The sequence below is a fragment of the Aquarana catesbeiana genome, linkage group LG01 (assembly GCF_042186555.1).
Source record: "Aquarana catesbeiana isolate 2022-GZ linkage group LG01, ASM4218655v1, whole genome shotgun sequence".
NCBI lineage: Eukaryota > Metazoa > Chordata > Amphibia > Anura > Ranidae > Aquarana > Aquarana catesbeiana.
The window spans coordinates 745466003-745493365 of NC_133324.1; the positions used below are offsets into that span (position 1 = coordinate 745466003).

The window sequence follows — 27363 nt, forward strand, 5'->3', positions numbered from 1 at the left end:
AGTAGTCATAATAAGAAAATACATTGGCTGCCGATACTGAACTATCCTTTGAAAATGGTTATTTACCTGACTTTTTTATTGACATAATGCTTCTCTGCCCTGTTCTAGAACTGTATAGCAATCCTGTTGCTGGCGGGTTGTCACCAACTACTTGATTGCTAGTGTGCCCTTACTAAATAAGGCAGTCGTTTTTCTGTATAAGGCTATGAATCTGTGGTAGTAGACTTTGTATTATCCCATAATCATATAATGATATTCCTCTAACATTGTAAATGTTTTCCCTTTAGATTGATATTTTCATGGATGGTAAACATATAGAGCAGTTTGTAGACGATCACTCATTCACTGTGGATGAATATATTTCTTCTGTTGAGCCTGTAACACCAGAAGTGCCCAAAGGTATGCTTTATAGGTGGAATCAATGCTTTCACAGGTTTAGAGTTTAATGGTATCTGTTATATAACGATTTCCCATTAAAACTATTGCAAGTTTAGGGGTAATCGGGCGTTTAGTTGTGTAATCGGGCCTTTAAAAAGAGAAGTGATTTTACCAGTAATAACTGGTCACTGTTTGGTACTGCCGCTTCTTGCTATAGTCACAGATGTAAGTGATAGGCAGTGTAATAGTCTCACAGGCAGTCCAGCTATTATAGAAATGGTAAAACCTCTTCACCTTCTAAAAGTCAAAGGGTGATATACTGGTCACTCACCATATCACTTCATGGTTACTGGATCAGTGAACCTAGAAATGCTAAAGCACATTTTTCTCAATATTGTGGGGCTTTGTTTTAGTCCCTGGCTTTTGGGTGGGGTTGACCTTCAGGGAAAGAAAAGATGACCTGCTGGACGTTCAGATCATTCCCTGAGCCATTAACTGCAGTATCCAGGTCACTCTGAAGGGTGGAATCTGAAATGAGGTAACCCAGGGTTAACTGAGTTTACAGTTAGATTGGATGAAAGGGTGACCTTTTAGTCATCTTGTGACCTACTGATCATCTCATAATCCATAAAAAAAGTATTATCTTTGATACCTAAAAGCTAATTATCAGACACATCATAATGTCATTACAAAATAATTAAATGCAAATTACTGTTAAATTCATTTAAAATTGTCATTGTTTTCACCAGCTGCAATGTAGTGTTCTTAATATTCACAGCAGTACACTATCTAAATAAACCATTGAGGAGCAATATCAAGTTTTTGCTATTTCTACTGAAGAAATTGTGTCTTTTTGTTTGCTTCAGCAACAGTAACACATGTTCAAGGGATCAGCTTAAAGAGACCCTGTCGCCACATTTTGCCCTATTCAATAAACACATACTTGCAGGATATATTTAAAGTAGCACTCTTCTGCAGTTCAAGCTGCCTAAGCAGGGATACAGTGCTGCTAATCTGGCAGAAAATCAACACTTCCTGGAGTGTCAGATCCTTTGCTTTCTTGACCCCTTCATCATCACTGCTCCTGATGTTTTTGCTGGATCTTCAGTGAAAACTGCTGTGAGTGCATACTGACAGAAAGACAGGACTGATCTCTCAAAATATGGGGGAAGCAGCTCCAAGTGGCCCTAAAGTTGAAGGATTGATACTACAGAAAGTGCTGATTTTCTGCCACATTAGCACTGCTTATTTTAAATTGCAGAAGAAAATGCCACAGTAAGTAGAGAATGCAAGAAAGTTGTTGAGGCCACCCAAAACGAATATTTTAGTTATAGGTGGAGCCTGGTGGACTGATTTAGCCCTGACTTCTTATGTCTTGGATTTTTCAACAATGAGGTCTCCCTGTCATAATTTACTACCTTGCCTTTACCCTCCTTGGAGTTTTGGGTGCCCCCTCCCTACTAAAGAACCCAAAATTGTGTGAATCCTGGGAGTGGTTGTTTGAAATGGTGCCTGTACCCTCAAACTGAGGAGAGATGCTTCCAAAATTATTCCAATATTATACAAAAAAAACACACAAGGAAAAATGCACCTACATGGCTACAAATTCCAAAAATATATACATTTATTGGATATAGTATATCAATACTGTATCAATGTGGCACAGGGAAACCCCCCACCCACTAAAGGTATGTTCCCAACATCACACAGGTCACCCTGACCCCCCCCCCCCTTCCTCCCCACAGCACACCCAGAACCCCCCCCTCACTCCAAATGCCCTGGGCCACCCTTCTCCCAACGGTACCCCCCCCCCCTTTCATCTTTCTACCCCCGTAGGGGTAGAAGGGTGATGGAGGGTATGGTTGGGAGAGGGGTGGCCCAGGGCATTTAGAGTGGGGGGGTTTCCTGGGTGTGCTGTGGGGAGAGACCTGTGTGATGTTGGGGACACACGCCAAGTGGGTGGGGGGTTTGCCTGTGCCATATTGATACAGTATTGATATATTATGTTCAATAAATTTGAATGTTTTTTTAATTTTTAGGTACATTTTTCCTTGTGTGTTTTTTTTTCTGGTATGCCCCCTCACTATTACCTTTGTGTTTTTGAAACGCCTGTTGCTTTCTCTATATTTTAAAATAAGGCCCCCTTTAAACCTGGCCTGCTTTTGTGAAGCATTAACACATGCACATTATATCCAAGCAGCCCACAGTGGACCAAAAAAAGACTAGCACAATTTGAAATGGTCACAGCACGTGTGCAGTCTTAGGAATTTAAGAAATCTCACCAAAGGAGTTCCTGAGAGATATAGGACACAGGCGGATTAACTCTCCAGCATCTACCATAAACTGAAATATAACTTTTGGGTGGACTTCACATTTTAACATGGAGCATCCATGGTTGCTCATTACATTTTAAATTTGTAGCTGCACTAGCTGCTTCACAGAAACTTGTTCCTGCCAGTTTGCAAGGGCAGTTTTTTCAACAGGTCGCTAAATCCCCCTGTGCAATATTACTTGCCTCTTGGGCAGTTGGTCAGAAATTGCCCAAGAGCAACTGAGCAAATTTATGAACATCATTTAAAAATGTCGGCCCATAGCCACGCTCAGTCAGGTATGACTCAGTAAAAACAAGACATTTTCCATGTGGCTGGAAGGAGTAGCTGCATGCAACGTATTACACATCTGCTCCTAGTGGGTGGTCAACAAATCATGTATGTAGTACAACAGGGGAAATTTGGCATAGGTAATGTTAAAATCACATCAGAAATAACATTAGGGTAATAGCTATAAACACATGCCCACTAAAAATGCTCTTTAGTTACATTTTTAACAATTTTGGAGACATTTTAGTGTGATTAAATATACAGTAAAATTCCTTTCTTCTGGCATCAATGGAATTAAGCCAGTGCAGAATTTTCGAATGTCCTATTGTATAATACAGTATATGGTTTAAGACTGCATGAATTTTACTGTATTTACTGGTGCCCTTTACATGAAATTACTGGTTATCTCTAAACTATAAATTATTAATGATATACATTTTATGTTGTTGCTTTTCTTTTTAGATCTACCAAGTGGGCCTTATTCATATCGCTTAGAGGAGCTGGCTTATACAAGAAGTGGAGACAAAGGAAACACTGCAAACATAGGTTTATTTATGTCTTTTCTATTTTTATATATGCATTTCTATACAGTGAGTGCTGAGCAGCCCAAACATTGTAAGATTATGCTACAGCACTTTGCAGGATCTCGTTTTCATGAGATTTAGGTAACATTCTCAACATACACAAATTAAAAAAAAAAAAAAAAAACAGCAAAAAACTGTTGGAAAATTATGTATTTAATAAAAATATTTAGAGTAACTTATGGGCTCAAATCCTATTTTTATAAGCTCTACACACAGCACTACTTTATAAATGAAGGCTACAACTGTAATTTTCATTTATAAATACCTAAAGAGCAGGACTGGACTTTCACATGGGGAGAGTAACTGTTTAGAACACTAGAGCTTTGCTGTGACTTTTACAGCTCGTGCTGTATTTTGTTTATCAGGAGCTGCTGTCACAGTGACAGTCTAGCCACCATTCTCCCAGTGTGATCTGCAACACTGGGCAGTTTTACAGCGTTGTCCTGCACAGTGCAGGACATATGTGGACACTTTAAAAGAGAGGCACCTGTCCCAGGTGCACCCCAGAATCATTTGGCCAGCATTTTACTTTAATGACGATGTATTAACACAGCTGTTTTGCATAGTCCCTCGTGTTTTTAATGCTTTCATTTAAAATAAAACCACTTTCTAAGCTCTAAAGAGTTAGTCAGGTCCATAAATTGGGACATCGACACAACTCTAATCTTTTTGGCTCTATACACCACCACAATGGATTTGAAATGAAACTGCAGACATTCAGCCTTAATTTGAGGGTATTTACATCCAAATCAGGTGAACGGTGTAGGAATTACAACAGTTTGTATATGTGCCTCACACTTTTTAAGGGCCCAAAAGTATTGGGACAGATTATCCTTTGCAGTCAATTACAGCCTGAAGTCTGGAACGCATAGACATCACCAGACACTGGGTTTCATCCCTGGTGATGCTCTGCCAGGCCTCTACTGCAACTGTCTTCAGTCCCTGCTTGTTCTTGGGGCATTTTCCCTTCAGTTTTGTCTTCAGCAAGTGAAATGCATGCTCAGTCGGATTCAGGTCAGGTGATTGACTTGGCCATTGCATAAAATTCCACTTCTTTCCCTTAAAAAAACTCTTTGGTTGCTTTCGCAGTATGCTTCGGGTCATTGTCCATCTGCACTGTGAAGTGCCGTCCAATGAGTTCTGAAGCATTTTGCTGAATATGAGCAGATAATATTGCCCAAAACACTTCGGAATTCATCCTGCTGCCTTTGTCAGCAGTCATATAATCAATAAATACAAGAGAACCAGTTCCATTAGCAGCCATACATGCCCACACCATGACACTACCACCACCATGCTTCACTGATGAGGTGGATTGCTTTGGATCATGAGCAGTTCCTTTCCTTCTCCATACTCTTCTCTTCCCATCACTCTGGTACAAGTTGATCTTGGTCTCATCTGTCCATAGGATGTTGTTCCAGAACTGTGAAGGCTTTTGTAGATGTTGTTTGGCAAACTCTAATCTGGCCTTCCTGTTTTTGAGGCTCACCAATGGTTTACATCTTGTGGTGAACCCTCTGTATTCACTCTGGTGAAGTCTTCTCTTGATTGTTGACTTTGACACACACCTACCTCCTTGAGAGTGTTCTTGATCTGGCCAACTGTTATCTTTTGGTGTTGCTGAGCTCACCGGTGCGTTCTTTCTTTTTAAGGATGTTCCAAACAGTTGATTTGGCCACACCTAATGTTTTTGCTATTTCTCTGATGGGTTTGTTATGTTTTTTCAGCCTAATGATGGCTTGCTTCACTGATAGTGACAGCTCTTTGGATCTCATATTGAGAGTTGACAGCAGCAGATTCCAAATGCAAATAGCACACTTGAAATGAACTCTAGACCTTTTATCTGCTCCTTGTAAATGGGATAATGATGGAATAACACACACCTGGCCATGGAACAGCTGAGCAGCCAATTGTCCCATTACTTTTGGCCCCTTAAAAAGTGGGAGGCACATATACAAACTGTTGTACTTCCTACAGCATTCACCTGATTTGGATGTAAATACCCTCAAATTAAAGCTGAAAGTCTACAGTTAAAGCACATCTTGTTTCTTTCATTTCAAATCCATTGTGGTGGTGTATAGAGACAAAAAGATTAGAATTGTGTCGATGTCCCAATATTTATGGACCTGACTGTAGCTAAAAGGAAAGAGTCAATAAAAGAAAAATCCTATTTTCAAGCTGTTATTTTAGAATGCATAAGGACTTTGAGATGATTATACGTTGGTACTATTGATGTTATCTTCTGTTTTAGGTGTTGTGGCTCGTCATCCTTTATACTACCCATATCTGCAGAGAGCACTTAGTGCCCAAGTTGTAGAAGAATATTTCCAACATCTACTGCAGAGAGAAGTTGACAGTGAGCAACTGGTCACTAGGTATGCCCTGTAACTATTTTTGAATTCCACTGTGTGCATCAAACATATGTAATTTAATCTTATTAGCATCCATAATTGTGATCTTACAGTGGAGATCGAAAGTTTGGGCACCCCAGGTAAATATGTGTATTAATGTGCATAACGAAGCCAAGGAAAGATGGAAAAATCTCCAAATGGCATCAAATTACAGATTAGACATTCTTATAATATGTCAAAAAAGTTAGATTTTATTTCCATCATTTACACTTTCAAAATTACAGAAAACAAAAAAATGACGTCTGCAAAAGTTTGGGCACACTGCAGAGTTAATATCTTGTACTGCCCCCTTTGGCAAGTATCACAGCTTGTAAACGCTTTTTTTAGCCAGCCAGGAGTCTTTCAATTCTTGTTTGAGGTATCTTTGCCCATTCTTCCTTACAAAAGTCTTCCAGTTCTTTGAGATTTCTGGGCTGTCTGTCACGCACTGCTCTTTTAAGGTCTATCCATAGATTTTCAATAATGTTGAGGTCAGGAGATTGTGAAGGCCATGGCAAAACTTTCCGTTTACGCCTCTTGATGTAATCCCCCGTGGATTTTGAGGTGTGTTTAGGATCATTATCCATTTGTAGAAGCCATCCTCTCTTTAACTTCAGCTTTTTCACAGATGGCATCAAGTTACCATCCAAAATTTGCTGAAATTTTATTGAATCCATTTTTCCTTCTACTCGTGAAATGTTCCCTATGCCACTGGCTGCAATACAACTCCAAAGCATGATTGATCCACCCCCATGCTTAACAGTTGGACAGAGGTTCTTTTCATTAAATTCTGTGCCCTTTCTTCTCCAAACGTACCTTTGCTCATTCTGGCCAAAAAGTTCTATTTTAACCTCATCGGTCCACAGAACTTGTTTCCAAAATGCCTCAGGCTTGTCTATATGTTCATTTGCAAAGTTCAAACGCTGATTTTTGTGGTGAGGACGTAGAAGAGGTTTTCTTCTGATGACTCTTCCATGAAGACCATAATTGTACAAGTATCTCTTTATAGTGGAATAGTGTACCACAACTCCAGTGTCTGCCAGATCTTTCTGGAGGGACCGTGCAGTCAAACGTGGGTTTTGAATTGCTTTTCTCACAATCCTGCGAGCTGTTCTGTCTGATATTTTTCTTGGTCTTCCAGATCTTGCTTTAACTTCCACTGTTCCTGATGACTGCCATTTCTTAATTACATTCCGAACAGAGGATATTGACATCTGAAAACACTTTGCTATCTTCTTATAGCCTTCTCCAGCTATTTTCAGTTTTCTAGACAACTGCTTAGAAGAACCCATGGTGCTGATTGTTGGGGCAAGGTCAGATGAGTCTGGCCATTTAAAACCTTTGAGATTGACATCACCTGGTCTTCCCAGACGATGATTGAGCACAATCCATGACACTGGCAGGTCTCAGCTTTGCAAAGGGGGCAGTGCATGCTATAAAGTCTGCAGGGTGCCCAAACTTTTGCAGACGCCATTTTTTTGTTTTCTGTAATTTTGAAAGTGTAAATGATGGAAATAAAATCTAACTTTTTTTGACATATTATAAGAATGTCTAATATGTAATTTGATGCCATTTGGAGATTTTTCCATCTTTCCTTGGCTTTGTTATGCACATTAATACACATTTTTACCTGGGGTGCCCAAACTTTCGATCCCCACTGTATATTTATCTTATTTGCAAGTTTGACATACCTGGATAACACTTAAATGTCATGGTCAGGGGTGGCCTGCCCATTAAGGGCACACGAGCGCACCGATTAGAGCCAGAGGCTCTAATAGCCTTCAATATAGGGTGGGCTCGGGTCGCAGAGTGTGCGCTCCGATCCCACCCAGGTGTGTTACAACAGCGAATGAATATTTGCTGTTGTAACACTGAGTCACCCGATTGGCTGAAAGGACAGGTGATCCTATTGGATGCCTAGGAGGAGAAGGGGAGGAGCTGGAAGCCACCATGAAGGAGAGGAAATGGAGCAGCTGCACCATGCTGCCTGCCACCGGCCGCCATCACTGATGGGGTAAGTGCAAACAGCAGGGGGTGAGTGCCGCTCAGGGGGTGTGGGGGATAGATGGGTGGTTGTTTACCGCCCCCACCCCCCCCCCAAAAAAAGAAATCACCAGCCATGATTTTAAAATAAAAATATTGCCAGCTTTGACATTAACATTACCCTGTTTCCCCGAAAATAAGACCTAGCGTGATTGTCAGTGATGGCTGCAATATAAGCCCTACCCCCCAAATAAGCCCTAGTTAAAGTCCTTGTAGGTCTTCTTTTCAGGGTAGGGCTTATTTTCGGGGAAACAGGGTAGGCCTTATTTGGGGGGTAGGGCTTATATTGCAGCCATCACCGACAATCACGCTAGGTCTTATTTTCGGGGAAACAGGGTATATAGTACATTTTTGTTTTGTACAGTCAAAGGCCATTTCCACCCAGTGCTGATGTTTTAGTTTCACATGGATACTCCTAAATTGATATACAGGCTTGCGTCTTACATTTCTCAGGGGTTCCAATGTAGAGGAGTTTCCACTGGAATTCCCAATTCTGTCCAATGCAGGGAAATGCGATCATTTTGGGCTCCAGCTACAATTTTTTTATAATATAAAGTTCATAGGCACTACTCAGAAGCCCCAAATCATTTTTTTATCAAACATAGATTTAAAAATATATATATATATATATCCAATGACAAACGGAGTTTACAGGCCCTGACTCCATCGCACACTGCAGCTTTGTACTCTGAGGCTTGTAGGGCCCTCCTCACACAGACACTGGGCACTTTTATAGGGTGCAGTGGCAGTCAAGTTATGGTCTTTGGTTGGGCCATAGTGTGTTTGCCATAGAGACATGATGAGGATAGCTTGGGAGTAGAACGTGCAGAGCCAAAATGCACTTACAATTTCATTTCAGGTGGTTTTTAGAAGCCATGTGTTCAATTATCTTGCTTGATTCAGATATAAATAGGTTCTGTGACATCAGCCAACAGCAGAACTAAGTGCACTCATGTGAACCACAGGAGATATATAGCCAAAAGAGCTTTGGAACTACTTCTCCTTTAAGATTTTAGTTCTGCTTTAACTGACGTCACAGTCACATGGTCCTTCTTTCTTTTTCTCTTTACTTTTTAGGGTCACCCCATATTGGTAAAAGCAGATTTTCAGTGGCTCTTTTATAGGTTCCAAAGGCAGGAAAACTCATGGGAGCAGTAAGGGGGCTAGTGCCCAAGAAGATGATGAGCAGGGAACAATGTCTGGTCCTCGGGGCAGGATATTCATTTTGCTCATAGAGGAAACTCTGACTTTGATACATTACACTGCAGAATGGCTTAGGAAGAGGTGTTTGGAATCAGGTCTGAGGAGTAATTGATGCATAATGCACTATTTATATTTATTTTTTTCCTGGAGTTTGGCTTTAACTGTCCTCTTCAGCCTTACTCTAGATTTGAGTCACTCATCTGTTATCCTTTTTAGCCCTTCTCTCCTCACACACCAATAGTCATGTACTTGCCTACTTGCTGCAGCAGTGGAACAGCTTCCGATGCTGCTAGCTGTTCCACTGCCAGCTCTAAACTAGAGAACTGAGCAATTACGTGACCACTGATTGCTCAGTTCTTGGGTCTGCTATGAGCATAGAGCAGTGACTATAGTCACAGCTGTCTGCTCTGCCCCTCCAGCACTCGCTGGAGCGCTGTGCAGGAGAAGGGGTGGGAGCGGCTGGCTCAGGCTCTCAGCAATGTGTTGAGAGAGTGAGCCAGCTGCCTGTAAGGCATCTGGGTGAATCCCAACATTGTCATAATCTTTCCAGAGTCTACAGCAGCTCTGTAATATCAGCCTTCAGCAGGCTTTAGTGTCACTTTAAAAGCCTCCCCTCATTTTTTTTATCCCTGTTTTATCCCTGTTTACCTCGTGGTGTGTTCTGCAAAGTTCAGATAATCACGCAGCGTTGTCCTGCTGAGATCCTCTTGTCTTCTGCCACCGCTCAGTCACGTGCTGCCATGTTGTTTGTGAGGTCATCATCATCCAGGTTCAGTCGGCGGGCCTCCCGATGTCACGTCCCTTAGCTGCTCCAAACCCCCCCCGCCCCCTCCTTTGTGAATGAAGGACTGCTTTCTGGGATGGGTGACTTGCATATCCCGGGAGGTACAGCGAGCACTGTGCAGGTCATTCACCTAGGTGAGTGATGTGGGTGGGGGCGGGGCTAGGCACTTCACATTAAAAAAGAAAAAGGAAATAAAAAAAGACAGTGTTATTTGTGGAGAGGAGGAAACTTTATTGAGAGGGTGAAGATCCGCTTTAACATGTGTAGCGCAATTTTCATTTTTATATCTAGGCACACCTACTACATGCATATATTTTCTTTTTTGTGTTTTGTTATTAGTTACTTTATTTATTTATTTTTTAGTTCTCTTTTAAAATTAACTTTATTGCTTTCACATGGGGGATCATAAGCCCCCTGTGTGATAGCATACTGTAATGTCAAGTTCTGTTGAGATATCAGGGGTATATTAGACCCATGATGTCTCTCCCGTCTTCCACTGAAGCTAACAGAGCACATGTGGGGCGATCACAGCAGCTGGGGAAAGTGACAGTTAATCCAGGAAGCGACATAATACACACTGATTCCTTTTTCATTCACTGGAGGGGAGATAAGTGAACAGATGTTTCTTAATCGTACATCACGGGACACAGAGCCATAGTAGTTACTATATGGGTTATATAGGCACCTTTAAGTGATGGACACTGGCACACCCTAGACAGGAAATTTGACTCCCTATATAACCCCTCCCCTTACCAGGAGTACCTCAGTTTTTTCACCACTGTCTTAGGTGTTGTTCATGAGTAAAGATGTGCTGTGCTGAGCTCCACTGGAGTATTCCTTGCTGCGGCAGGCCATACACCTGGATCCATTCAAAGTGTCTTTTTAGGTCGAATTGATTGGTACCCGGGCCTCGTGTCGGAAGAAACAAGGTTTTACCCGTACCCTTCTCTCTTTAGAGAGCTGGACCCCGGGATCTAGTGCTTTGGTATTTTTAGCCATAAAGTTTCCTGGCGTGGGTGCTTTATGGGTTCAGGGTGTGGATAAAAACGGGCCCCAGTTCCTGAAGGTTTGTTAACGGAGCCCACCGTGAGTAGGTGAAGATTGGGTCTGTTTGGTTTACCACAGAACCTTGCAGCTGGATAAGGTAAGTGGAGATTCCTAAGGAATTTTCTATTTCTTATGGTTTTCTCCTTTAAGTAAATGTTTGTCATGTCTAAGGTCGCCACTGGGGGGCTGTCAAGAGCACTTACCTATTCCATGCTGATTTTTCCCGTTCTGTGTCAGACAAGCTGTACGTTTCCTCCAGCCCTGGTCTCAGTTAGGAAAGGGGGGATTTTTCTTTCAGGATATCCCCCACCTGGACAGAGATAAGTCTCTTGCCAGAAGGCATGGGGGCACAGATCAGTCGGTGGTATGCCGCACCACTCCCGCCGTCACTGCCATAGCAAGGCGGTCCTCATCCTCCCCCTCTCCTTTCATCCCAGCCCTCCCTGTAGCTGATCCGGTTGGGATCAGAGCCCGCTCGCGCGAGAAAGCAGGCTTTTTTTTTTTTTTTTTAAAGTGGGGGGGGCGCAGTAGGAAGTCGGGGGGGCGGGCCTTAGTGCGGCGTTGACGTTTTCAGGCAGGGGCTCTGTAAGCTATAAGATACACCTTTGACAGGTACATTTAGCTGACAGAGGCACACAGAGCAGACGGGGGCATGTGAGTGTGGGGACACAGGCATTCCAGGACACATTTACTTAGCATCAGGCTGAGTTGTTAATATCAGCGGAAAACTTAGGGAGGCTGGTCAGTATGAGCCATTGGGGTTGTCAGGGGTTGCTACTGCTTCCGACATTTTAGCCCCTGAATATATGACTAAGCAGAATTTTTCCTCAGCCATAGAGTTGCATTAGAGGAAAGATTGGCAACTTTAATTGCATCTTCACAAGGTGGAAGAAATCGCATGAGGTCCCCTTCTGCCACCCAGGACCCTCAAGTAGAGGAACAGGGGCAGGGGGAAAATGATTTCTCCTCAGGGGACCGCAAAGAGTCTGATGACTCCTCTTCTGAGGATTCAGGTGGGGAAGGACCTTCTTCGGCTTCACAAGCTGAGAAATTGCGGGTGCAACTCCTAACTGAAATGGTCCGTTCCACATTTAAACTACCCTTAACTGAGTCGGCTTCTTGTTTGGGTTCACTAAAACCTGCTCAGGCTTTGTATGCTTTTCCTGTCCATTCATTGTTGGAAGAGCTTGTGTATTCTGGGTGGGATCACCCAGATAAGCAATTTTCCTGACAGACTCCATGGCAGCCTACGTGTGGGTTAACCCCGCCTCCTCTCCAATGCTATAGGACCCCATTCTCATAAATGAGTACTCACCACTAGCTACTGCGTTCCTTTTTTGTCCTCCTCCTATGAACCTTTTCATGCTGTTCGCGTCAGGATTGGATGGATCCAGGATTTGGCATACCTTTTGTGTGGTGCAGCTCAGAGCCCAGCCATGGGCGGGCGAGTAGCTTTAAGAGGCTTGAGTATTTCCCCTTGGTGGATGGGTGGTCGCCTCTGTATGCCCGACGGACGGACGCATCAACGGCTGGCAAGGTCTGTGGTGTCCTCATCTCTTTCTCCATGGCAGTTTCTCTATGTTGTTGGTGTGCCTGCGTTTCTCCCGTTCCTCAGAACAGTGTATTTATTTTCCCCTCATGGCGGCTGGAATGCTTGTGCATTCCAACCTGCCACGGCACTTCCGGGTTGCGGCCGTCTCCACTGCTGGCGCCTGCGCTGTAGCCGCCTCGAGAGCGAGGCCTGGCTCGCGCATGCGCAGTACGGCGATTTGATCGTCGGCTGCGCAGGCGCCGTGTGGCGCCGTCCTATTGCGCGTGCGCAATGAGAGGCAATGACGTCACGGGCGGGGAATTTAAATCCGCCCTCCAGCCCTGATACAATGGGATTTCCCTTGGCAGGGAAAGGAGGAGTCGGTTCCCTGCTGTGGTTTCTTGGTCTCCAGGTGAGTGGCCTAAAAGTCGTATATTCCTGCACTTGTTTCAAAAAAAAAAAAAAAACAATTGGGTTTTAGGACTAATTATTTTTTCTAGTAAAATTTAAAAAAAAAAAGAGGAGACAGTATTTATTTTTTGTTTAAAAAAAAAAAAAGGGGGAAATAATATGAATATACATATATATATGTGGGAAGAGATCCTTTGCCTTGGCATAGTATTTACGTTAAGAGACGTATAGACATGTGCATTTGTGTATCATTAAAGAGAAGAGTTTGAAACCTCCTCATTTGGTGCCTTGGCTTTTTTAGGCCATTTTTCTGCAGACTGCTTTACCTGACGTTCCTCGTCCAAGGTCATGGACAAGTCACCGCCTTTAAGTGGCCAGCCCTCACGCACAAGGTATGTGCTCGTGAGGGGAGGGGATGAGATACGGGCGCAAGTGTTGCGGTTCTGATACTATGTCTTGCCTTTCCCCCTCCCCCTTTTGTTTTTTCTCCAGCCCTTCCAGGTCGGACCCGATAATCGCGGTCCAGAATGTCAGTGACCTTGCCAAGCCACAATATCACTCATCATCCAGATCCAGACGAGACTCCCAATCCGGATCCTACCAAAGGAGACATTCCCGTTCCTCCTCCAGACACCGCTCCCACCGCCATGACAGCCGCTCTGATCACAAAGCCTGCTGGGGATGTAGGACACGAGTCCCGGAGGGCAAGTCCTTGTGTGACCGTTGCTTTGCCCGCGCAGTTGGGAAAAGGAGACAGAAAACCAGCGTTTAGAGTCTCTTGTGAAACGTGTGGTGCATCAATCCCTGATGGATAGGGACACACCTCGCACAATGAGCCAGTCCACTACCTTGTCTCACCCGCCGGCTGATGAGGCCCGTGATGATCCGGGCACTTCCCAGCCCTATGTTGCCTCTCTTGACTCTTCAGACGACGAATCCGTTAACGAAGAGGACATCGGAGGCTTTGATTTCGCTATGGTCTCTCCATTAATCGAGGCGATCAAGGAAGCTGTGAAGTGGGAGGATCCTTCCACTCCCCCAGCTAAACAGAAAAAATTCTTTAAACATCTGGGGAAAGAGCGCTCAAACTTTCCGCTCCTTCCGGAACTAAAGGACATCATTGATGAAGAATGGAGTAAAACGGAGAAGAAGTCCTCCATGTCAAATAAAACCTCCAGATTGTACCCCTTCAAGTCGGAAGAAGTGAAGAGTCAGGAGAACACTCCCCTTGTGGACGCAGCTCTTATGCGTCTGGCCAAACACGTGACTCTTCCTCTGGAAGACGCAGTGTCTTTCAAGGATGGGCTCGAGAGGAAGATAGATCTGGATCTAAAAAGAATTCATGGGCTCGCCAGTATGGCCTGTAAACCGGCCCTGGCCCTAGCGGCCATGTCTAAAGCCATGGAAGCCTGGACGGAGAACGTGGAGTCCTTCCTCAGGGGTGTGTCGGAGGAACTGGCAGCCGCAGAGCTGAAGCTGGCAGCGGTCTTCCTGGGGAAGGCGTCTATTGATCTGATCCGCCTACTGGATCGTCTTCAGTCACGGCCAAAAGAGCCCTATGGTTGCGCCCTTGGCTTGCCGACCCGGTTTCCAAGCAAGCATGGTGTAAAATCCCTTTCGAGGGGTCCTCACTGTTTGGCAGTAAGCTTGACGATGCCATAACGCGGGCCACAGGTGGTAAGTCAGGCTTCCTTCCCCAAGACAGGCGCATGCTGGGCCGGAAGAAACCCCAGTTCAGAAGACGTAGCCCGGAGCGCTCCAGAGAAGCACGCTCTTACAAGCCTGGCCGGGACTTCAGGAAGAATTGGAGCAGGGGGCAGGCATCTTTCCGTAAACCTGTCAAAAGCCAGACATCCAGTGGTCGTGACCAGGCCAAGTCTTTTTGAGATTGCGCCCGCCCAGGCGGGCTGGGTGGGGGCTCGTCTGCTCCTCTTCCGGCACGTCTGGGTGGCCTCGATCTCAGACTTCTGGGTCATAAGGACAGTCTTGTCAGGCCACAGATGGGTCTTTTCCAGTACGCCTCTCCCCAGATTCGTCTCCACTCTTCTTCCTCATGCAGAGGAACAGAGACAGATATTGCTGTCCTATGTGGACCTTCTGAAAACTCAAGGAGCAGTGGTACACGTCCCAAAGGACGAATGGTTCCAGGGGATATACTCCCCTCTCTTTCTAGTTCAAAAAAAGGGTGGTGCCTGGCGCCCAGTCATAGACCTCACCAATCTCAACAAATTTATAGAAAACGGAAGATTCAAAATGGAAACCCTGTCGACCATTCAGAGAGCCATACAGCCAGGCGACTGGATGATCTTGATCGACCTGAAGGACGCTTATTTCCACGTCCCAGTGGAAAAGGAGTTTCACAAATACCTCCGTTTCCAAGTCGGGCCAGATCAATTTATCTGCCTCCCCTTCGGGCTGACAACGTCCCCCCGGGTCTTTTCAAAGGTTCTTCTAGCTACGGTGGCACTCATAAGATCAAAAGGGGTACCTCTTTACCACTACCTCGACGACCTGTTGGTATTGTCCCAAAACAGGGAGCAGTTGCTGGCCCACCGGGAACAAGTGATCTCCACCATGTCCAGCTGTCCAATGTTTAATATATCTGGGAGCTCAGTTCGACACAGTGGCAAACACTATCTCCCTTCCACTACAAAAAATTCCGACGGTTCGGGACAGAGTTTCTCGGGCCCTACATGCCCGGCGACTGAAAGCCTCCCAGTGCCTGAAAATTGTCGGCATGATGGTTTCCACGACTCCCATGGTCAAATGGGCCTTGTGGAGATTACGTCCCTTCCAGTTAGGTCTCTTATGACAATGGAAGTCATGGGACAAGAATCAAGTCATCAGCATAACATCTACAATGAGGAACAGCCTCTTCTGGTGGCTTCAGCGCAAGAACCTCCTCACTTGCCACTCCATCGCTCCCATCTCTTGGGTGACAGTCACGACTGATGCCAGCGGTACCGGTTGGGAAGCCCTTTGCGGTGCGAACCTTGCTCAGGGCAAATGGGACACATGCCTCCCCAACCCAGGGTCGAACGTCTTGGAACTTCGAGCGCTCTGGTGTGCCCTACAGTCCTTCTCTCGTCTCCTGATAGGGGAGTCAGTGTTGTTAAGAATGGACAACACCACGGCGGTCTCGTATGTGAAGAGGCAAGGGGGTACTCGGAGTCCCACTCTCCTTCAGGAAGTCGAGCCTATTCTATCGTGGGCACAGAAGAACCTTTCCAACATCTCAGCAGTCTTCGTCCCAGGGGTCCAAAACATTCAAGCAGACTTCCTATCACGAACCAAGTTGGACAACAACGAGTGGTCTCTTCATGTAGAGATGTTCAGGTGGATTTTGTCACTGAAGACCGATCCCGAAGTAGATCTGTTTGCTTCCCCCTGCAATTGCAAGCTGAAGAAGTTTTAGACCAGGGGCCTCTGCAGTCAGGCCTTCGGGACGGACGCCCTGACGGATCAGTGGAGGTTTAAGAGGGCGTATGCCTTTCCGCCACTGCCAGTTATGCTGAGATTCCTGCAGAGGCTCCGAGCGGAAGCAGTCGAAGTGGTGACAATAGCTCCCTATTGGCCGAACAGGCCTTGGTTCCCTCTCCTTGTCCAACTCAGCTGTCGGGACCCAGTGCCTCTCCCTCTCAGGCCGGACCTTCTTTCTCAGGGGTTAGTCCTGCACCCTTGTCCGGCAGTGCTGAGACTGATGGTCTGGTTCTTGAGAGGGAGAGGCTAGAATCCCTGGGCTGTGCCTCAGAAGTGATCTCCACTCTCATGAGTTCAAGAAGATCTAGCACAAATAAGGTCTATGGAAGAATCTGGTCCAAATTCGTGGAATTTTGCTTTCCTCAGGGCAGGTCTTTTAGCCATCCAAAAGTCCAAGATGTTCTCAGCTTCCTTCAAACAGGCCTAGATTTACCTTTATCTATCAGCTCTCTAATGCCCCGTACACACGGTCGGATTTTCCGATGGAAAATGTCCGATCGGAGCGTGTTGTCGGAAATTCCGACCGTGTGTGGGCTCCATCGGACATTTTCCATCGGATTTTCCGACACACAAAGTTGGAGAGCAGGAGATAAAATTTTCCGACAACAAAATCCATTGTCGGGAATTCCGATCGTGTGTACACAAATCTGACGCACAAAGTGCCACGCATGCTCAGAATAAATAAAGAGATGAAAGCTATTGGCCACTCCCCCGTTTATAGTCCCGACCTACGTGTTCTACGTCACCGCGTTTAGAACGATCGGATTTTCCGACAACTTTGTGCCACTGTGTGTAGACAAAACAAGTTTGAGCCAACATCAGTCGGAAAAAATCCTAGGATTTTGTTGTCGGAATCTCCGAACAAAGTCCGACCGTGTGTACGCCCTATTAGAGTCCAAGTTTCTGCATTATCGGCCTTCTCCGGTACTTTGTGGGCAGTTCATCCTTTGGTTAGGCAATTTTTTCGCGGTGCATCAAGGCTCAAGCCCCAAAGGAAATCTAGGTTTCCCAAATGGGACCTTCCACTTGTCCTTGACTCAATCTCTGGACTTAGCACTACGGGGCCCTCCCCGCTCTCCATCAAGGACTTTTCAACAAGAGTTGCCTTCTTAGTAGCCATTACTTCAGCCGAAAGGGTCTCTGAGATCGGATCACTGGATCATGAAAAACCCTTTTTGACGTTTTTCCCGGACCGTGTAGTTCTCATCCCTATGCTGGGTTCCAACCTGAAAGTGTCTTCAGTATTCCACGTCAATCTGGAGATCGTCTTGCCTACATTCAGGTCCCCGGGGTCCACTGAAACTCACCCTCTGGATGTAGGAGAAGCTATAAAGGAATATCTCAAAGTTACTTCTCCCTTTAGATGTTCTAATCATCTCTTTGTCCTTCACTCGGGCAGCAATATAGGGAAGAAAGCCTCAACCAGGACACTCGCAGTCGGGGTCGTACAGACCATACAGCAAGCATACAGGGCTAAGGGCTTGGCTCCTCCAAAGGCGGTGACAGCCCATTCCACCAGGGGAATGGCAGCTTCGTGGGCGGTGGCCCGACATGTGGCTCCAGACACCATTTGCAAAGCAGCCTCATGGGCTTCTATTAATACATTTATGTCACATTACTGTATAGAGCCTGCTTCACTGTCCTCTGTAAACTTTGGGTTGAAAATCCTATCGGCTGATAGGGCAAATTAAAATTATGTTTTGTTCAGCATACCCACCCGTGTGGTTGGCTAGTTATTTCCCACACGTAGGCTGCCATGGAGTCTGTCAGGAAAAAGGAAAATTTATTATCAAATACTTACCGTAATTTTCCTTTCCTGATGGACTCCATGGCAGACGGAGTTCCCACCCATTGGTCAAAGAGTAGGCTAGTTACGGAATGCAGTAGCTAGTGGTGAGTACTCATTTATGGGAATGGGGTCCTATAGCATTGGAGAGAGGTGGGGTTAACCCACACGTAGGCTGCCATGGAGTCCATCAGGAAAGGAAAATTACGGTAAGTATTTGATAATAAATTTTCCTTTTTTTTCCTCCTAAAAAGTTCTCAACACTTTATCCTATGGAGAAAAAATTTACAAAGTTGTGGGGTATACCAGCAATTACATAGTTACATAGTAGGTGAGGTTGAAAAAAGACACAAGTCCATAAAGTCCAACCTATGTGTGTGATTATGTGTCAGTATTTCATTACATATCCCTGTATGTTGCGGTCATTCAGGTGATTATCTAATAGTTTCTTGAAGCTTTCAATGCTCCCCGCTGAGACCACCGCCTGTGGAAGGGAATTCCACATCCTTGCCGCTCTTACAGTAAAGAACCCTCTACGTAGTTTAAGGTTAAACCTCTTTTCTTCTAATTGTAATGAGTGGCCACGAGTCTTATTAAACTCTCTTCTGCGAAAAAGTTTTATCCCTATTGTGGGGTCACCAGTACAGTATTTGTAAATTGAAATCATATCCCCTCTCAAGCGTCTCTTCTCCAGAGAGAATAAGTTCAGTGCTCGCAACCTTTCCTCATAACTAAGATCCTCCAGACCCTTTATTAACTTTGTTGCCCTTCTTTGTACTCGCTCCATTTCCAGTACATCCCTCCTGAGGACTGGTGCCCAGAACTGGACAGCATACTCCAGGTGCGGCCGGACCAGAGTCTTGTAGAGCGGGAGAATTATTGTTTTATCTCTGGAGTTGATCCCCCTTTTAATGCATGTGATCCCCCTTTTAATGCATGGAATTGACGCTGCTATATCCTCTGTAATTAAAAATTTGGCTTGTCCGGTTGACAATGCTCAAATTCTTAGGGATCCAACTTATAAGAAGTTGGAAATCCTGTTAAAAAAACTATTTTTATTTGGCAGCTTCAGCGGCTCAACCCACAATGGGGCTGTGTCAATCCTTGAAAGATCACTTAAAACAGGTGCTCAAGGTTTTCCCTGAACAGCAGGCCCAGGAGTTAGCTGAGCTACCAGGGGCTTTGTGTTTTGCAATTGACACAATCAGGGATTCTATTCTTTAGACCTTGCGTTTTGTGCTTGGGTTAATACATATGCGTAGAATCTTATGGTTGAAAAATTGGTCAGCCAAAACACCATGCAAGAAGCTTCTGGCTAGGTTTCCTTTCCGTGGTGAAAGGCTGTTTGGGGACAAGTTGGACAAATATATCCAGAGGATATCAAATGGGAAAAGTACCCTTTTGCCAGTTAAGAAAAGGAGTAAACGTTCCTCCTTAAAGCAGGCTCTTTCTCCAGTGCCAGGGGCATCAGTCTCCAGGCAGTCGCGACGGCCTCCGCCATCAGGTTCAAGAGGTAAAGCTCAAGGTCAACTCCAGGGACAGAAGAAATCCTGGGGGAGAAAACCTTCAAAGAATTCTAAGGCCTCCTTATGAAGAGACTTCTACAGTTCTCAGGGGTTTGGCAGGAGGAGTTTCGAGACAGATGGGTGGTCTCCACAGTAACTCTAGGCTACAAGCTGGAGTTCCGAGAGTTCCCGTCTCCTCGTTTTCTCAGATCAAATGTCCCCAAAGATCCAGAGAGAAGGAAGTCTCTCTTTCAAGCGTTAGATCGACTCCTGTCACAAGAGGTGATCAGGGTGGTTCCCATGAAAGAGCAGGGGTTGGGGTTTTATTCAAAACTTTTCACGGTGCCAAAACCAAATGGGGATGTCAGACCCATTTTGGATCTCAGAGACCTAAATCGGTTTCTGAATGTTCACTCTTTTCGCATGGAATCAATTCTATCAGTAGTCTCCAGCCTACAAGGAGGAGAACTTCTGGCGTAAATCGACATCAATGACGCATATCTACATGTGCCTATTTTCCCCGCTCATCAGATATCTGCGTTTCAAAGTGGAAAAACTTCATTTTCAATTTGTGGTTTTGCCTTTCGGTCTAGCTACTGCACCTCGGGTGTTTACAAAGGTCCTGGCTCCTTCTCTAGCCAGGTTAAGGGCCCAAGGTATAACGATCATGGCTTACCTAGATGATCTTTTCTTGATAGACTAGTCGCCCGCTTAAACCAAAGTATGGTCACCACAGTCAACTAGCCAGCAGGCTTCATTCCAGGAATAGAGAATTGGCAGGCGGACTACTTGAGTCGCCAGCAGTTGTTCCCGAAAGAATGGTCCCTTCACCCCGACATCTTCCGGGCTATATGCCAAAGATGGGGGATCCCGGACATAGATCTGTTTGCATCCAGGTTCAACAACAAGATAGAAATTTTGTGTCAAGAACACGGGATCCACTCTCATACGGAACAGATGCATTGGTGACCCCGTGGGATTGGTTCTCTCTAATTTATACATTCCCTCCTATTCTGCTGCTTTCACGGCTTCTTCGCAGGATCAGGCAGGAAGGGAAGTCGGTGATCCTTGTGGCCCAGAAGATCTTGGTATTCAGAGATCATAAGGATAGCGGTAGGGGACCCGTGGACCCTACCACCACGTCCAGACCTGCTCTCGCAGGGTCCAGTATTCCATCCTACTTTAGGTAAGTGGTAAGGTAAGTGGAGTTTCCTAAGGAATTTTCTATTTCTTATGGTTTTCTCCTTTTAAGTAAATGTTTGTCATGCCTAAGGTCGCCACTGGGGGTTGTCAAGAGCACTTACCTATTCCATGCTGATTTTTTCCGTTCTGTGTCAGACAAGCTGTACGCTTCCTCCAGCCCTGGTCTCAGGTAGGAAAGGGGGATTTTTCTTTTATGATATCCCTCACCTGGACAGAGATAAGTCTCTCGCCAGAAGGCATGGGGGCACCACGTCCAGACCTGCTCGCGCAGGGTTCGGTATTCCATCCTACTTTACAAACGCTAAATTTAACGGTTTGGCTATTGAGACCCACATTCTAAAGAGACGTGGGTTGTCAGGTTCAGTGGTGTCTACCTTGATTAATGCAAGAAAGCCGGCCTCCAGAGTCATATATTATAGAGTCTGGAAGGCATATGTTTCCTGGTGTGAATCCAGAGGTTGGCATCCCAGAAAGTATGTCATAGGTAGAATCCTGGATTTTCTGAAGATGGGGTTAGAGATGAAGCTGGCCTTGAGTACTATCAAGGGCCAGCTCTCAGCCATATCAGTATTATTTCAACGACCACTTGCTTCGCATTCTTTGGTCCGTAACTTTATTCAGGGGGTAACACGGTTAAATCCTCTGGTTAAGACGCCCCTGAATCCTTGGGACTTGAATTTGGTTCTGTCGGCTTTACAGAAACAGCCTTTTGAGCCGATTCGACATATTCCCTTTTGACAAGGAAACTAGTTTTTATGGTAGCCATATCTTCTAAAAGGAGGGTGTCAGAATTGGCTGCTCTTTCTTGTAAAGAGCCATATTTAATTATTCACAAGGATAAGATTGTATTGCATCCTCATCCTAACTTTCTACCGGTAGTATCAGGTTTTCATTTAAACCAGGATATTGTTCTACCTATTTTTCCCAAAACCCTGTTCTATGAAAGAAAAGTCACTACATTCTCTTGATGTCATGAGAGCTGTCAAGGTCTACTTAAAGGCAACTGCTCAGATTCGGAAGACGTATGTTTTGTTTGTGTTGCCTGAAGGCCCTAAAAGAGGACAAGCAGCATCGAAATCTACTATTTCTAAATTGATTAGACAAATAATTGTCTAATCCATTTAGAAATGGCTTATGGTTTAAAGAAGTAAATTCCACCTTTTCAAATCAAAGCGCACTTCACTAGGGCTGTTAGTGCTTCGTGGGCAGTGCATCATCAAGCCTCTGTGGCTCAGGTCTGCAGGGCCGCAACTTGGTCTTCAGTTCATACATTTACCAGGTTCTATCAGGTGGATGTAAAAAGGCATGAGGATACCGCCTTTGGGCGCAGTGTGCTGCAGGCAGCAGTATAAGTCCTCTGGTCTCAGGGTGCCCTATTTTTTGTTAGGTCTCCCTCCCCTCAGTTGGCATTGCTCTGGGACATCCTATATAGTAACTACTATGGCTCTGTGTCCAGTTATGTACGATTAAGAAAATAGGATTTTTATAACAGCTTACCTGTAAAATCCTTTTCTTTGAAGTACATCACGGGACACAGAGGTCCCGGCGCTCTTCTGGTATACACGTGTATTGCTTTGCTACAAAACTGAGGTACTCCTGGTAAGGAGAGGGGTTATTTAGGGAGTCAACTTCCTGTCTAGGGTGTGCTAGTGTTCATCACCTAAAGGGGCCTATATAACCCATATAGTAACTACTATGGCTCTGTGTCCCATGATGTACTTCAAAGAAAAGGATTTTACGGGTAAACTGTTATAGAAATCCTATTTTGCTGATTTCTCTCCATTTTACTAGCTGACACCTACCATGCTGGTCCTGGGTCCACGGGTGAGACAGGAGAGACCAGGATACATGAAAGGGACAATTGGACAGGGGTCGTTACAGCTGCCCAAATCACTTCTACCAGAAAACTCATTGCCCAGTCTACACAGTCCTAGCTCTGTTTAAAATCCCAGTCCACCAGTAGCTGTTTATAAATTGGGCAGGTAGACAAGTGGTTAAAACTGAACAACTGCTAACACTTTTCAGGCAGCTACAGCAATTTTATTTTCTTTTTGGGATAAAGGTTATTTATAAGTGAATAAAAGCTGACCATTGTAAGCACCACTGTCACTTTTGCTGGGTTTAATACAGCTTTAAAGCTGACTCTGTTTAGATACGTATTGCCCATTTATATGTCCTGGTTTCATTATAAATGCAAGGTCTTAAATCTTATTCATCATTGTTCTTTTTGACAGTTGCCAGTTTTCCCATTATCCCTAATCAGATGCAAAGCTGCACTGAAAAATTACAGCCCCAGCATGAAAGTGTACTGGTTGATGAGGGATAATACTGTAATACAGGTTGATAAAACCCAAATAATAGTAAGAGTAAAGTCTTAGAGTACAAGAGTTAGTTGTAAATTGTGTATTTGAAGTTGATTATTTCTTGTCGCCACACACTATAACCCGATAATCAGCCTTAGTGAATATGCACAGTAGGGTGAATTGTTCATTTCATAGTGCACTTCAGGTCACATAGTTTAGCTGTCATGTTACAAATCAGATTTATGTAAGCTCTTATAATGCCATTCTTGCAACCTGTGTTAGTTGCTAAAAAAAGTGCTAAAAAAAGTTTTCTGCTTTTTTACTATTACCTATTATGTTAACAAATAAAACATAAGTGGAGCAGGGTAAAAGAACAATGCATTCTCATATATATATATATATATATATATATATATATATATATATATATATATATATATATATATATATATATTAAACCTTTATTTTCCTCTATTACGGCATGCATTTTTTCTAATTGCACGAAATCAGTAGTCTAGTCTTCATCCAACTCATCATTTAAAGTGGTTGTAAAGGCAGAAGGTTTTTTTTATCTTAATGCATTCTTTGCATGAAGATAAAAAGCCTTCTGTGTTCAGCAGCCCCCTTAATACTTACCTGGGCCTCCTCTCGATCCAGCGATGTTGCACGAGAGACTCGACTGCCCGGCACTCTCCCTCCTCATTGACTGAGACAGCAGCGAAGCGACATTGGCTCTTGCTGTTGTCAATCAAAGTCAGTGAGCCAATGAGGAGAGGGGGGTGGGGAAGGCTCGGCTCTGTATCTGAATGGACATGGGGAGCTGCAGCTTGGCTTGGGTGCCCCCCATAGCAAGCTGCTTTCTGTGGGGGCACTCAACAGGAGGGAGGGACCAGGAGCACAGAAGAGGGACCTGAGAACAGGAGGATCTGGGCTGCTCTATGCAAAACCACTGAACAGAGCAGGTAAGTATAACATGTTTGTTATTTTTAAAGAAAAAAAAAAGACTTTAGTATAACTTTAAGCATACAGAATTTCATTGTTTCGTTTTTGTCTATTTTGTATATTTTTTTAAATATAAGATCTTATAAAACTGCACAGGTGGTAAAATGTAAGAAAAGATTTTGGAGGCTGAGCATATGCATTATTTAAAATCTAGATATTTAGCATTTCAAAGACATTAGTTTTGCCTGGGAGTTTCTCTCTTGCTTTCTTACTCCCTGCATGCTGGGCAAAGTAACAGGTTCACTTTACAGGAGAGACTTACAGGAGAGCAGCATGCACTCATTATCCCATGTTTCCCCTCCTCTTCATTCTGTTCAGCTGGAGTGAAGTGTGACCTTATTTAAAGCTACCTTTCCTATGATCCGGTGACTGACACAGCAGCAAGGGAGTGAAATGAATTGTAAACCCTTATTTTTTTTAAATAACATACATGTTATATTTACCTCCTCTTCTTGGGTCCCCTGCTGGCACTCCTGGCTCCTCCCACCCCCCGCCGAGTGCCCATCATAGCAAGCTGCTTGCTATGGGTCAGTCGTGCGGGCTCACACCCGAGCCAGCTCTGTGTGTCCAATGACACACAGAGCATGTCTTGGACTCGCCCCCTTCTCCCTCCTTACTGGCTGTGGCTGACGGCAGCGGGTGCCAATGGCTTCCCTTGCTGTCTGTAAGCCAATGAGGAGGGAGAGAGCCGCTGTTCTCGTGCACAACGCTGGATCAAGATCGGGATCAGGTATTAGGGGGGAGCAGCACTCAGAGAATGCATTAAGGTAAAACACCTTCAGCCTTTAAAACCACTTGAAGGAAAGATGAATATGTGCTGCTGGGAAAGGGGGGGCTTTAAAGTAAACCTGTTGGTTTGCCCCGCATGGAAAAAATACAGGTTTGTTTTAAACAGCTAGTTCTTACATTCCTTAGCTGCTCTAATCCATTAGCAGGCTAAAAAAAAAGTGTGCCACTCCCTAAAGTGCAGCTTTCAGCGCTTGAGTGCCTAAGCATAGGCACTGTTTCATAAGGGACAGGGGGAACGTAACATGGATAGCCCTATATCCATTTTGATTTGTTCAGTAGGTTGAAATTGACAGGAATCTTGGGTGGTTTAGTAACAGATTAGGGAGTCAGGGAAAACACTGGGAAGGGAAATACTGGCACGTAAAATTGCGTAAAAGCCTTTCTTGTAAAATTACCTGTTACTTTGAAAAGTATGGGCAAAAAGTACAAATTGCCTTTTAAGGTGCATATATACTGTACATTTGTGGTATGGTCAGGAACCTGCAATTTAAAAGGTTGGGATGTGAAATCATTATTACAGTAATATCTCGGATTGCGAGTAACGCGGTTAACGAGTGTTTCGCAATACCAGCTATTTTTAAAATCCTGACTCGGTTTGCGAGTGTTGTCTCGCGAAACAAGCAGGATTCAAGCCTCTGCGGTGTGCAGTACAGCATTTGGCCAGAGGTGCAGGGGCGCCGGTAACACTCTGAGCCGCTCGGATGCACTTGCAAACACTAGGAAATACTCAGAAATACTCAGTGCCCGAGTGTTTCCGAGCCTTTCTGAGTGAATCCTAGTGGTCTCCGAGTATTTACGAGTCTCTCTGGCGCCCCCCCCACCTCTGGCGACATGCTGTACTGCATACAATAGAAGTCAATGTGGAACAAATTATCTTTGTTTCTATTGACTTCTATGGGGAAACTCGCTTTGATATGCGAGTGCTTTGGATTACAAGCATTCTCCTGGAACAGGTTATGCTCATAATCCAAGGTTCCACTGTATCTGTATTATACAGGATTTATGTAGCACCAGCAGTTTGCCCAGTGCTTTACAGCATGAGGGTAGATAGCGCAGTTACAATTCAGTTCAATACAGGAGGAATTAGAGGACCCTGCTCGTTGGAGCTTACAATCTAAAAGGAAAAAGGCTTTGAAACATAGATAGCATCCTTAAGACACCATCGTAGGAAGAACATTAAATGGAATTTCTTTATCGTACATTATAGGACACAGAGCAACCATAATAATGACTATATGGGTTATACGCCACCTACTGGTGGATGGACAGTGCAAGATAGTCAAACAGGAAGTCCTCCCCTATATAACCCCTCCTACACAGGAAGGACCTCCGTTTTTTCGCCAGTGTCTGTAAGGTGGAATTTTCACTGAGGTAATACATGTGCTCTTGGAGCATACGTGGAGGTCTGGACGGTTCTATTTAGAATCATGGACTTGATTCGGATCCATTCGAAAAAGCTGTCAGCCAAAATGGATGGTACCCAAACCTCATTGGAAGGAGAAAAGATTTCTCGAGGTTTTGCCTGTAATGCAGCCTTATGGCACTGGACCCTGCGTAATGGAGCCCTGTGCAGTGTTTGTTCTGACCAAGGGCTTTCCTGTAGGGTGCTATACAGGTCCAGGGGAGTGGACCCCACATTAAGGGGGACCCAGTCCCTGAAGGTCTTTTATGACAAAGCTCGCCATGATGGATGAAGATTGGACTCCTGTCATGTTCAGAGTCCTGCAGCAGGAATGGCAAGTCTGCATTTGTTTGCAGTTTCTCTTTATAAAAATCTGACTTTCTGGTGTTTTCTCAGTAGCCCCTAGGGGCAGTGTGCTGTTTAAAACATGCTCTGTGTACTTCTTAGAAGTATGGGATGCCGTTTCTCCTCCAGCCACTAGAGGGCACAGGAGCCTGTTTCTTTGTAGGCAGAAAGTGGAGGGGCAGCCATGTTAGCCATGTGCTCAGCAGATTCAGGTAGGCCTCTTGAGACATAACGGCAGGCCATGGATACTAGTGAAGTGTGAGTACTTACTATGGGAGATCTGTGTGGCCAGACAAGTCATGATTATATACTGCATGCTTACTGCTTAATCCGGGGGGGGGGGGGGGGGCTGTACAACTGTAAGTCGATACACCCCTAGCAGTGCACTTTAAAGTGTTGTGACTCCAGAACACTGTGCATTTGGCACAAAAATAGTATGGGCCCTGGTGCAGCTGAACAGGTGCATATTTGTAAACTTCAGAATAATGTGCATTTGGTCTGCAGGAGCTTACTTTTAGGCTGATCTGAAGCAGAAAAAGACTGCATGGTATGCATATGTACTAAACTAGTATAGGGC

General features: G+C 44.7%; 1 protein-coding gene across 3 annotated transcripts in view; it reads left to right on the forward strand.

Moving 5' to 3' along the window:
• Positions 1-27363, forward strand: part of LOC141112568 (uncharacterized) — a 171169-nt gene that overhangs the window by 132582 nt on the left and 11224 nt on the right. For all 3 annotated transcript variants that reach the window (XM_073605505.1, XM_073605523.1, XM_073605514.1), the window contains 3 exons: positions 288-399; positions 3441-3524; positions 5814-5937. In XM_073605505.1, the coding sequence (XP_073461606.1) occupies positions 288-399; positions 3441-3524; positions 5814-5937 (320 nt within the window). The remainder of the gene's footprint in view (positions 1-287; positions 400-3440; positions 3525-5813; positions 5938-27363) is intronic.